The 12,899-nt window shown below is 47.1% G+C and overlaps 1 protein-coding gene across 1 annotated transcript in view; it reads left to right on the top strand.

Moving 5' to 3' along the window:
- CACNA1E (calcium voltage-gated channel subunit alpha1 E) overlaps positions 1 to 12,899 on the top strand; it is a 275,570-nt gene that overhangs the window by 71,881 nt on the left and 190,790 nt on the right. Inside the window, 2 exon segments of the mRNA XM_025206160.1 lie at positions 3,304 to 3,409; positions 4,294 to 4,433. Coding sequence (XP_025061945.1) covers positions 3,304 to 3,409; positions 4,294 to 4,433 — 246 coding nt within the window.

Here is a 12,899-nt window from a genome sequence, read left to right as displayed (position 1 = left end):
AATGAGGACAAGACCAAACAGGTGTGGTGGGTTTTAGCCAGTCCATAGCCAAACACTGGCAGACCTCTCCCTCTGGCAACTCATTTTCAGAGGGATAGTCCTCACTCATTATGGAGGCAGTGATTTGGAGGAGGAAAAAGCAGGAGCTTTATGGCTTTGGAGTGGGATTTTTCCCTGCTCGGCTTAGTGCTCATGGGGAAGTAGAGAATGAGCAGGTTCTGGTTGGCATTCTTGGCAGAACTAAGGTAGGAGTCAGCATGGTGACCCCTGCAAGCACAACTAGCACTGAATCTTCTGACATTGATCCCTGATGCCTAGCTGCACTCAGGGTCCTCAAACACTCAGAACCATTGAACGTTGGCTTCCTTTTGGCCTCATTCAGATCATTCCCACTGAACTGAATGGGAGCAGAGCTGAGCAAAAGCCAAAGCTTTAGAAAATCCTTACATCCTGAAGCATGGTAGCTCTCTGTGATGACTCCTCGTTTTCGGGCAGGTATCAGGGGGCAGTTCTCATCCTCTCATCTCTCAGGCCCAGTCAATAGAACTTTTGCCTGCTGTATTTTTTTAACCCTTCTGCTAGGCACCAGTCAGCATCAACTAGGGCCAGGTTCAAGTTTTACTGTGGCTTGAGCCCCCAGAGAAATCTGGGATCACTGAATTTGGCTAGGGTGTCCCACATAAACAAAATCCCCTAGCTATGAAACAACAAAAAGGGCGTCAGGCCTATGCAGGCCAATAACTGGCAGGACTCCATTACTGGTCAATTTGCTCTAGGGACTAATACCCCCATGGCATTATCCCAGTAAAGGCCCTAAGCCTGGCTCAGATTTGCCAAGCCCTTAATTCTGGTCAGAATTGCCAGCAAGACATACAGCTAGAGTTCAGCCACACAGCTAGACTGAAATCAAAAGATGTTGCAACACCAACTAATAGGTGCCAGACACTCAGCCCTGGCCTAAAGCACACTAGGCTTGTAATCCTGGCCCAGCTCTGCCAGCAAACCACAGCTGGGGTTCAGCCACACAGCTAGGCTGGAACCAAAAGAAGTTGCAACAGCAACTAAAACATTCCAGGCTCCAACCCTGGCTAGTCTGCTTCAGGGATTAGCACCTCCCACAGTATTATCCCACTCAAAACCCAGAAAAAACAAAAGGGGAAAGAAGAGGGAGAGAATAAGGGTATTAAGCCCTGAGACAGACTTTCTCTCCCAGTACCTGAGGCTTTCCCTTCACATAGCTTCAGTTCACTTCTCCAGTGAAGTGGGGAGACCCCCATGGGGAGCAGTTTTGCCAGCTCCCAATTCAGCTTTTCAGGTCTCAGCAGCCCCTGGAGAAAAAGAGAGCTGCATCTTAGTTGAGAAGTTTCTATATACATGGCATCACACAAGCTTTTCCAATCGGGGCTTGTCTTGCTTATAGTTTTCCTCTTAACCAATTAATTTAAAAAAGAGAACACTGACCAGTTAGCCAATTAGGCTGGGGGTCTGATGACTCCTACTTATGTGGCTGACCCCCATTCACTTTTATTTAAACTAAACAACAGGGGTATCCTCAGACAACAGGCCTAACAAAGCCCTAGGTAGTTGCCCATGTGCAGTATCTCCTGTCCCTTTCCAGCTTACCCAGGCAGGGAACAGAAAACAAGATACTATATATATAATATATATAAATGCACACACAATCCTATTTAACTAAAACCATATATAACAACACCCTGCAATACAAAATGGCATGTGCATTTTGTGTGGGTTAATATAATCTAAGTACCACTCCTGTGCTCAGTGCTATGCTTTGCAGTATTATCAAGAGAGTCTCTGGCCTAGAGAACTGTAATTTTATCTCAAGTCAATTCCCACCCATCCAAAATCACATTTCCCCCTGCAAGCACCAAGATGTCTATATCCCCCCTTCAAATCCTGGAAAATAAAGAGAGGTGTCTCAACCAGTCTAAATCTCTCTCAATGCTTGCAGAGGGTCCATGCAAAAACTAAAGAGCATTGGAGCAAGTATTGATTGCTGAGTAATGCCAAGTATAATCTGAACTATATGGCCAGAAAGGAGTCCCGCCAGTGATACAAACTGGTGTGCCTAAATGAGATTCTCCAGTTGCATCTGGTGGATAAGATGCGCAATACAACAGAAAATGACAAGCAGCTCTATCAGACTTCACTGAGAAACCCATGCACGCCAGCAGAGAAGAACACATCCTCACTGTTCACTGCAGGGAGGCTTTCACTCCTGGTCATGACAAGGGAGGGTCAGCACTGCATCCTTGCTTAAACCAGACCTGAGTTATCCCAGTATTTCTCTACCTGTCTCACTACTGCTTTTTTTCTAAAATCTCAGCCAAAAATGGCAGGGTAGGGGCTGGCATGTAATTCCCAGGCATGGTAGGCTGAGCCAGTATTTTATAAATAGTCAGTTGAGGCTAACTTCTAACCTGGAAGCTGTTCTTAAAGCCATCATGAGTACCTGTAGGGTAGGCATGTCCCCAGAGAAGAGGAAAGCTCTGCCTCAGGATGGGGTAGGGCTTAGGAGTGAGTCTATGCACAAGGCTAGAAAGGATTTTCCAAGGCTACAAGAGAATGTGCTGTTTCTCACCACAGTTAGTGGAATTGACAGCAGGGGGTTGGCTGGCTGAGACCTGGCTAGAAGAAGGTAAAGTACTTCCCTGAACCTGGAAATAGTGGGCTATTTGAATCTGGCATTCCAGCCTGGCAAATTTGCTGGTTCAGGTGACAGATCATCTGGGCTTCAAAGTGGGGCTTGTGAGCAAACTTCTACCTTTGTACATACCTGTTTCTGTATTCTGGTCCTAGACGATATGAACCTGCTTCCTGCATGCTTCCCGTTTAAGGATCCCTCCTGCCTCCTTTCTGAGGAGCTTGACTTGATTTTCTGGCAGCTACCTGGTATACTGGATACCATGGGCACTTGCCCCCTTTGGTCTCCAGTGCTGGCTTTGCTGTTGACTGGTGACAGGGGAGGGCTGGGCCCCAGCGGGTTGCTTGCTGGAAGGTGTAGAAGTGCTCAGTGGTGCTTTCGGCTCTTTCCTCATTGCTTTTGTCATTTCCAGAAAGCTTTGTCAGTAGGTCTTACCCTGATGCTCAGGAGCAGTGGTAAATGAAAGCTTATCTCCCTGCCGCTCCCTCTGTGTGTGCACGCAGGGAGAAACGATGATTATTTGACAAACAGTGCCCAGCAGATGAAGTGACAAAGGCTGAGGAAGAAAGGCAGGCAGTGAATTAGAGGCTTGTTCCACCTCTGCTATTTTACTCCAGTTCCTTAACTCACCCTCCCACTCCCTTTGAATACATGATTCTGGCCACGATCATTGCGAACTGCATCGTCCTGGCGCTGGAGCAGCACCTGCCGGGGGATGACAAGACACCTATGTCCCGAAGATTAGTAAGTGCCTTTCTCTCATACCCTCCTTCTCCTCTGGAATCAGCTCTGGGGTTGTCTCAGTGTTAGTGGGTGTTGAGCGTGGTGAGGAACCCGTACCAGTCCATCAGGCTGTGTGTATGCTGTAAACCTACCATGCCTTTCAATAGTGCCCTCAGGTGTACCATGTTGATCCAGGAAGGCTGTCTCCTATGCTGGAAGCAGTATAGGCTCAGGTGGGCCTCAGGTCCTCAGGGTGCTAAATAGCTTGTTTGAAGTGCTGTGCAGACATGGCTACCTGGGCTCCTGGTTTAGGAGGCAGCTTCTACAGAGCAGCCTCATGCACTTGAGGTACCATTGCTGGGCCTGGGAAGTTTGCTACATGCACATGACCTCAGTTGTTGAGGTTTAACCCTTTGATGCCTACTGCTTATCAGAAAGCTGCAGGTGCAGTCCCTTTGCTATCTGCCTGATTATGGAGATCCTGGGCTGGCTTTGGAGTAGGACAGAAGTGGGTGGGAGCTTTTTTTCTCTCCAACTTTTATGCCTCAGGAAGATTTTACCCCTCCACTGCCTCCTGTAGAATACCTGGGGATAGGGGAGTTTGTCCTCTGGGTGGACCTGGGACACTATAAATGGGGATTTCAGAAAGATTTTGCCAGCTGGACATCGGAGGGGGAGGCAAGTGAGACAGTGGCAGAACTCCACAGCTTATCATTCAGTGCTGTGGGTTAAAGAGGGGTTTAGGCATGTGCTGGGAAGGGGGATCTCTGAATGGGGCCCAGCAGGGAATTTTGGGCATGGCAGCTCAGTGTTAAATACTGGTAAAATGGCTGCAAGCTGTACATGTGCCCTGGACATTTGCTGCCTCTCCCCTTCTTACCAATGTGCTGGGTCCCTTTCTGCAGGAGAAGACAGAGCCTTACTTCATCGGGATCTTTTGTTTTGAAGCTGGGATTAAAATCGTTGCTCTGGGATTCGTTTTCCACAAGGGCTCATACCTGCGGAATGGCTGGAACGTCATGGACTTCATTGTGGTCCTCAGTGGGTAAGTTCTCCTTCAGCCTGCCTAGTGGTATGGCCAAAAGACTGGTAGGTAGGGTGATTTGCAGATTCATGAACCAGATTCTTTGCTCCAGTGAGGTCCAACTTGAATAATTCTGCTAATTCTTACCTGGGGCTGGGAGTTTATTTTCAGGCCACTCTATTGCTGGGCCCCCACTCACCTAGTTGGCACAGTGGGACATGCCTAACCTTCAAGTGAAAGAGGAGGAGCTCACTTGTAACATGCTGGATGGAGTTACCCTCCTCTTGGCTGGAGGCTGGATGCTACCCTGCCCCTGGGACTGTGACAGAGTGAACAAGAAAAGTTGGAGAGTGTGTGGGAACCCTGCCCAAGAAGAAGTAAATGGCACGCTGTTCAGCTGAGGAGCTGATCTGAATTTGTCTTGGAAATAGGGTGCTTACTAGAGTTTTAGAACTAGGATCTAGAAAGACCTTTCCCCACCAGGTCCTCTAAAAATGCCTTATTGGAGATGACTGCTGGCTTCTGCTATCTTTATAAAATCGTTATCAAAAGCAGAAACACGCTCAATTCTGTGTAGGAATCCAGTTTGAAGCAATGCATTACTTGCTGACCCATCGTACTACAGTTGTATTTTAGGACCGTGTCTGGGGACATCTGCCTCTGTAGCCTCTCTGAACTATTTGGAATTATTGGCCATGCCACTTGTTGCCAGATTGGGGATAATCCTGGGTGTGACAGGATTGTTGACTCCACCTGGGAGTTCAGCATTGAGAGAGATGACTGAGTTTCACACAGAAAATGTGAAAGCAAGTGAATGAAATGTTCTTTGGGTGAGTTTGTGAGAAGTGTGATGATCTGTGAAGGTAAGCAAGGAGCAGTACCCTTTAGTGTCCAGTGTGAGCATCCTTGGACAGGGCGCATCCGACAGTTGAGCAAATAAAAACTGGTGACCCTGGGTATTCAAAAAGCAAAGAAAAATCCAGACTGCAACTCCATCCATTTCTGCATGTGTGCATTTATTTGTGGGTTGATTGAAACAGTGGTCTGTTTAAAGCAGCTAGTTTGATATATAGAAACAGATGGCTCCTGTCATCTGTGGATCTCAAAGCACAAATTCTAATATCCAAGGTCTAATGAATAAGGGCTGCAGCTTGTCTTTCCTATTACTTCAAAGTTTGCAGATTAGGAAACTGAGACAGTGATAGAATGTGAATCAAAGTCTCTCATGCACTTGAGGACAGATCTCAGAGTAGAACCCAGGAATCCTGATTCTCTGAGTCTCGCTGCAATTGTGTGATCAAGCATGATGGGGACATTCATGCTTTCCAGAAGTTTAAAAAGAAACTACTGCATTGTTGATGTTGAAGGTGGCTGCCCCCTTCCATGTGGGCTGGCCAAGGAGATGAGATGAAACAAGGAGAAGTGTGAGACCAGCAGTCTCATTCTAGTGCCTGCTGCCTGAGTGTACTTCTGTCTGCAATTGCCCACCTGTGACTTCTGGCAATGAATGCAGTAGACACATGTTTCACATTGCTTTTAAAGAGCATGCGAGTTTCTCTTTGCTTGTCTGACTGCAAAAGCCAGAGAGGCAGCAGGGAAGAAAGGCAAGTCCAGTGAGTGCCTGTGTTTGTGTTTCATTCTTGAGATCCAGTTCTCAGGACCAGTCTCAGTCGCTTTGTTCCATCTCCACTAGGAGAGGTAACCAGTGGCCTCACCTTCATGACAGCTAGTTCCTGGCTTTGAGGAGATGGAGGTGAAGGTGTCTTGTAAGGGGTGTAGTGTGGGGTGTTTTTGACCATTGCTGGCATTGCTGAAAGATGAAAATCTTCTATTTAGAAATGTCCCATTGGTGGAAGAACTGTAACGAAGGGGGAGGGAAAGTTTGCCATGGATTTTGGTTCCATAGTGCCAGAAGCTGTTGTGGGACCTAAAAAGATTTAGTGGAGAGTGAGTCCCTCCTTGCCCCTTCCACCTGGAAGCCAGGGATGTTCTGTTTGCCAGTGTACATGTGTCACTTCTCAGGCAGGAATAAGCAGCAGGTGGAATCTGTTTCCCAGTGGATTTTCAGCATAGTCTCAGTTGCACCTTGACTTTGTACTTTGAAATGAAGTGAGATGCAATGCTGCTTCCAATAGTGCCAAACACATAAGGCAAGGTCCTATGGCCTATATGCAAGGGGTGTGGGGGGCTGGTTTTCTGGTTAGAGGTGGTCTCAGGAGTTTGACTTGGGGGCCTCCTAATGGTCCAGCAGCAGGATTGTACTCACTGGTGTCTGTCCCTGCCTTGTTCAGTGACCCAGCACTCACTGATGAGCCTTCAGAGGCTCTTGGTCGATTCTCTGCTGTTCACCATAGCTATGTAAATATTTTTAACTTTTTTAGCCCTAAAAGGTTTTGACCTGGTGAAATCCCATTATCTGGCCCTTCTCTGCAACTGCTGCTAGCAGCCCTGATCGCGCTTGCTAGAGCTAGTGTGTGCATTGGGGTGGGGCGTGTGATAGACAGTCATGTGCTGAAGGGCTCTGATTCAGGAGAGTAGCTGGGTGGGGCGGAGTGGGGGAAGGTGCTCCTCTGACTCCTTGGAAAGGATCCATGCAGTGAGCAAGACCTCTCCTACTCCTCTGAGCCATCATTTGCACCCGCCCTCAACATGCTCCTCTCCCCTGCTGCTAGATCATACCAGGCCTGATCGTGTGCTTTTCACAGCAGCTGCATCATTCACGTTTCTTCTTCCCTTTCTATCCTATCCAGCCTGGCTGGGATTGCTGAGGTAGCAGGGACTAGGGAAGGCTAGCCTGACTCAGTACTACCATGAGAGCATTCATAAGCTCCTGGGCCCAGTGGATGTATTCAGATAGTCAAGGGTGGAGACAGAGTATCCTGGGATACAACTAGATTTATCCAGCATCACTTTGCAGCCCTCTTCGGTGATTAGAGGGCTCTGGCTGTGATGTGTTGCCTGAGGACAGACACCTGTACAGACTTGTCCTGTAGCATACTTGGTGCAGCTAGGAGGGAGCTGCTTGGTCTGAGTCTGCAGATGCTTCACAGTCACCAATGCCCCGGAGTCGTGCCTTTCTAGGTCCCCTGTCTTTTTGCCACTGTCCTTCAAAGGGTCGTGAGGAGACCACAGCTCTTTTGACTAGAATGCGGGTTCTTTATAGTCCATAATGAGACAGCTTCCCCAAAAGGCTCCCTCTACGGGGATGGTGGACATCATAGTGAAGAAAGGTGTTTGCAGGAACATTCTCCTCCACTGGAGGAGACAAAGCAGATAAATCCCATGTCATATGCCCAACATAAATAGGCAGGTGAAGCTTCCAGCCTGTCACATTGGGATAGTTCCCTTCCAGCTCCCAAAGGGATTAGCAGGGGCAGCTGATTTGAACCTACCTGTTAATGTACCTGGAGGGAGCTCCCTGCTCATCACCTCAGGACAGGGGGATTCCAAAGCCTAGAGCTATGGAGGTAACCCCCACCAGACAGGTCAGGAGGGCAGACACTTAAATGCAGGGGCTCTTTCAGGGGCAGAGGGGATATCTGACATAGGCCTTTACCTAGCATGGGGATGGGTGAAACACTGGGATGTGGAAGAGGTTTTTACTAGTGACCTTTCCCCTCTCTTCGTGTCAGCCTGGATGAGTTGACTGTAAGTGACATGATGCTGAGTCAGCGCTTAGTGATTACTCACTCATGAACACGTTCCCGGTTTCTTCATGTTCTGGGCACAGGGCCAGGGAATCAATTGTCCATGAAGGGCTGTTAGCTCCATACAATCCAACATGCTGACAGACATTGAGGCCTTCCTCTGAAAAGCCCATTCACCGCATGTGTAGGCATCAACAACAGGAGTCGCTAAGGATTATTTAGAAACTTCCCCGTGTTGGGGGTGATTCCAAGGTCGCTTTACCAGTTTTGAAAGAGACCTCCTTGATTATGCCATCTGTTGCAGGCCTCTTATCTTTCTAGAGATGCTTCATCCTCTTCTTCTGCCCCCACCTCCACCCCTAGCCTTTCTGTTGGTCAGCAGCTATTCTAACCCATCCAAGAAACTCCTTATTGTTGTCCTGATCTTGGTTGAAGCAGGACAAACATTGTGCAGAGTCATGGCCACAAGGCAGCTGAAAGCACTTGCAAAGCATCTGGTAGTTTCTCGCTGACAGTGTGTGGTGGGTGTATTGGATTGATGTCTGCCAGTAAAAAAAAAATAAAATACAGTTTTGTATTGAATGTATTTGGCACCTGTGAGGAGTCCAACACAACACAGGGTTAACTTGCAGGTGTGTAGTTTAGAACAGGCAAGAACCAGTTCTCAGCTGGATTGTGACACTTCTGAGATGGGTCACATCAGAGGAGGAAGCACTTGGGTAACTAGGAACTAAGGTTGGTTTGAGATCTGGCAAATGATTAGGGCCCTGAGAAAATCGTGATTTTGTGGATTGCGCAGATACTGTGAAATTAGCCCCACATCATGATTTTTAAGGGTCATGAGCCTGTGCCAGAAAAACATGCAGAACAAAAGCACAGGTTTCCCTTTGCAGGCTGGCATCATTCCAGCCTGCAAGGGGAAACCCGGGCTTTTGAGGCATTCCAGCATGCAAGAGGCTGCTGGGGGCATGGCTAGGATGCAGCTAGGCAACCAGAAGAAGGTAATTGTATAGGGAGTAAGGGGGAAGAGGTTTTAGAGGGCCAGGACTTAGGGACTCTCAAGGTGGATGGGGCCAATGTGCGTGTGCCTGCCATAGGTGGCGGAAGGCCAGGGCTAACAGGGTTTAAAACAACACCTCTGTCCCGCACTGCCCAGCAGCACTTGGCATGCAGCCGCTCCTCCACTGCTGCTTACAGCTGCAGCGCGCCCTGGCCCCACAAGAGCCCTGTGGGAGGGAGGGGCGGGGGTCAGGTGGGGCTCAGGCTCTCAAATAATATTTCCCCCCACCCCTTATGGGTCTGCTGCATGTGCGGCATGCGCACGGGTAAAATATCATTTTTCATAGAATATTCACGGGACTACCAGGACCCATTTGCCAAGATCAATGGTAGTTCCATGAATATTCTGTGAAAAATTATACTTTAACCGCACACGTGCCGCAAATTTTCTACATGGAATCAACGATTTTCTCAGGGCCCTACAAATGATGCAATGCAGTATTGCAGTAGCATAACTAAGGTGGGGTGACTGAGGCCACAGCCCGGGGCACTGACTTGGGGCTGGGAGGGGGGTGGGGGCATGGAAATATAGTAGCTGTTGCTGCTACAGACTGGCCATGCCATGGACATTGGAGCCCAGCAGCCGCTGCTGCCCCAGGCACTGGGTTGCCTGGTTATGCCTCTGCAACATTGTGCTATGCTATGTCAGACAGCACATACTTTCTGCATCCTATCATACTCTATGTTTTTGCAGGCTCCCGTTATTCTCATCTCAGTGTTAGAAAGGATTGTGGGTAAGGAGCAGAAACAGCTTTCACTGCTCTGTTTTACTGGATTTGTCAGCTGACAACAACATTGTCCAGTTTGCACTCTTCTAACTTATTAGTGACTTTCTTCAGCAAATAATCCTTGGACTGAAAATTGTTTGCAAGCAACTTGTGGGAAATATTTGCACTTTGCAGTTCATGCTACAGCAGTTAGTTGCCTAAGTCAGGTAGCATTGTTTCTGTTCCCTGTGTCACTGAATTGTGTAACTAAATCAGCAACAGACAAGATCGGGAGTTCACAATCAGATGTACAGATTGAAATTTACTTTCAACAAATATGAGTTTAAAAATCTCTGTTCAGGAGTAGAATGGGGTTGGTAGGCTCTCCAAGGAAGTAAAGGCCCCCTGCTATCAAAAACTCCCCTGGCTGATAGGCTATACCACTGAACTGAAAAAATGGTCTCTCAAATGTATAGAGAAGTTCATCTTGTTGCCCTCTGAGAAACCAAATGGTTCTAGAGTCCAGAACCATGTTAATTAATGGAGTGCATATGTAAATAACTGCATCTTGATTGGGTGAATGATCAACCTCTGATGAATTAATTGGCAAACACCAAATATCCAGCTCTTGCTAAGCTTGTCTGAAGTTAACACTGGGTGTTCATTTCTTTGTGGACTGGTAGTTCATATCTACTCCTTGAAGGTGGGACAGAGAAAGTTGGTTATGCTTTGGCAATACATGGTCATAATCTGGGGATCCTCAGGTATTTATGATGGAGACATTTGGACTGTCCATAACAACACATATACTGGCTTTATGTTTCCATGAGCAACAGGATAGATGGTGGCAGATTCTCAGCTGGTGTAGACTGTCAGAGCAATGGAGCTGTGACAACTTATACCTGGTGAGAATCTTCCCCATTATCCCTTGTTGGAACTGCTGACACTGGCATTGCCTTGATCAATGTTTATTTCTTAAGCCAATAAATCCAGATGTTCACCACAACAGAAACTGACACTCACTGAGAGTTACTGACATTAAAACTTCTACTTGGCAGCCATCTGTTACATTTACAAAAGATTTCTGTGTAGAACCCATTTCCATATAATCATGACTTCCTGAAAAATGTCTTTTTAGTGGTTTTCTATCTACACAGATTTTTTTAAAACATGAAATAAATGTCTTCAGTCATTTTGGAGGCACGAGCAGGGAAAATACACTTTCCCCTCGAGTTTGTGCATGCACATACACACTTTTCCAATACACAGCTCAAAATTGGCCAGACTTTGAAATTGGAATCACTGGATTCCATTTTAAAGTATGTGTAGGATCAAATATGGCAAATGATGTGTAATTATCAACATTAGGAACAACCAACTAAACAGACGTAGATCTCAGCTGCTATCATCTATGTAAACAGAGATGACTGAAACGTCTTGCATTTCAGGAATAAAATCAAGAACATAGTTCTGCATGCTCCATAGATTTCTGGAACCACTTGTGGCCTACAGAGCTCTTCCAGCTGTAACCACCTGAGTGCAGTGCTTTGGGGCAGCTAATTAGCTTAGTTGAGAGACTGAGTTAATTAGTTTGGGTGCTGTGCCAGGTGAACTTGTTATTTAGCATTGTGCTATGTCCTCTCAGCAGATGCAGCAGGATGCTACTGAGCACTGATCTGGGACCAATTTTCAAATTTGGGACAGATATCCCATCTCAGGGAGTCCTTGGGGACACTGGGACACAGACACCGAATTAAGACTGCCTGGAAAATTTGGAACAGTTGGGCATTTTGGGGGATGCCACTCTCCCACCAATTACCACCTTTACAAAAGGTCCCAGCAGAAAGGCCAAATTCTGAATGGGTCTGGAAAATCAACCACTGGATTGTCAACTCGCTAATACTGGTCTTTCCACTTGTCACACAGTGAAGGAAGCTTACACTTCTAGTGCTTGCGCAGTGCTTGCTTTGTGGACTGAGAAGAGGACATGATCCCTAAGCTGGCATCAAATTTAAGAGGGGCAGGGAAGGATGAGTTTAAACGTCTCTACAAATATTTAGGTGGGTGTATGCTCAGCACATTGTGATTCTTTAGGATCATGGATTGTATTGGCTTTCATATAGCAGTTGTAATAAAATAACATGTCACAGGAGACAAAGAGAGGGGGAAACCTTTTAAAATGAAAAGAAAGCCTTTGTAAATTTGTGCAGCAACCAGATTTTTGTTAATTGTAGAGGTTAGCAAAGGGGTTTTGTTTTTCTATTTTTTCAGGCTCCCTGTATATTTCTCATCTGTTTCTTTTCCTCTGCATCTTCTGTCTTTCTAATTCCATTTTGGAGGTAGAGGTTAGCAGAAGGATTCTGTTTTTCAGAAGACTGTGCTGCTGCAGCCTGGCCTTTCCCAAACGTCAAGCTTCATTGACAGCTGTCAGGCCCAATTCTTTGACATTTGCAGCTTTCAAACACAGAGACTGCACTTGCCTGGGAAAAGCTCTGCAGGCCAGCTGAGAGGACAGAGGATCATGAGAGCCCAGCTAGATTTCATTGGTGCTGAGCTTCTGTGTGAGTGGCAGCTATAGGCGGAGGAGGGAGAAGCAGAAGATGAATTATTGACTGTGTAAATCCAAGGTAAATAAATAGGGGCCAGTAAAGTAAGTGCTAGGTTTGAGCCTTTTAACAAGAGATTAATAATGGCTTGTGCACCTGAAAGCCCCTTGGAAATCCCAGGGACTCTGTGGTTTTCATTAAGGTATTTCTTGTGATGGAACATGGCCAGGATGAGTGAATGAATGAATGAGTGCTGGTATTTTACAGTGCAAGAAGACTGGTGCTCTGAGGAGCCTGCCACTCCCTTACTACCCCATGCATGGGTCTTGCTACTAGCAGCCTTATAGCCAAACTTGTCCTGGAATGAGAGATGAGGTTAGGCTTTAAGTCATGGACCTCCCATTGCAGGGCAGAGCAGAAGGCATTCTGGGAATGAGCCAGATTCACCATTGGTGTGTGGCTGGGGGTGATCCCTGCTGCCCCCCATTGCCCCGCACCATGTGGGGGGCTCTGCACAAGCCCTCTGAA

The sequence above is a fragment of the Alligator sinensis genome, unplaced genomic scaffold (genome assembly GCF_000455745.1).
Source record: "Alligator sinensis unplaced genomic scaffold, ASM45574v1 scaffold471_2, whole genome shotgun sequence".
Taxonomy (NCBI): Eukaryota; Metazoa; Chordata; order Crocodylia; family Alligatoridae; genus Alligator; species Alligator sinensis.
Note: the sequence above shows the minus strand (reverse complement) of the source record. Positions and strands in the feature narration are given on the sequence as shown.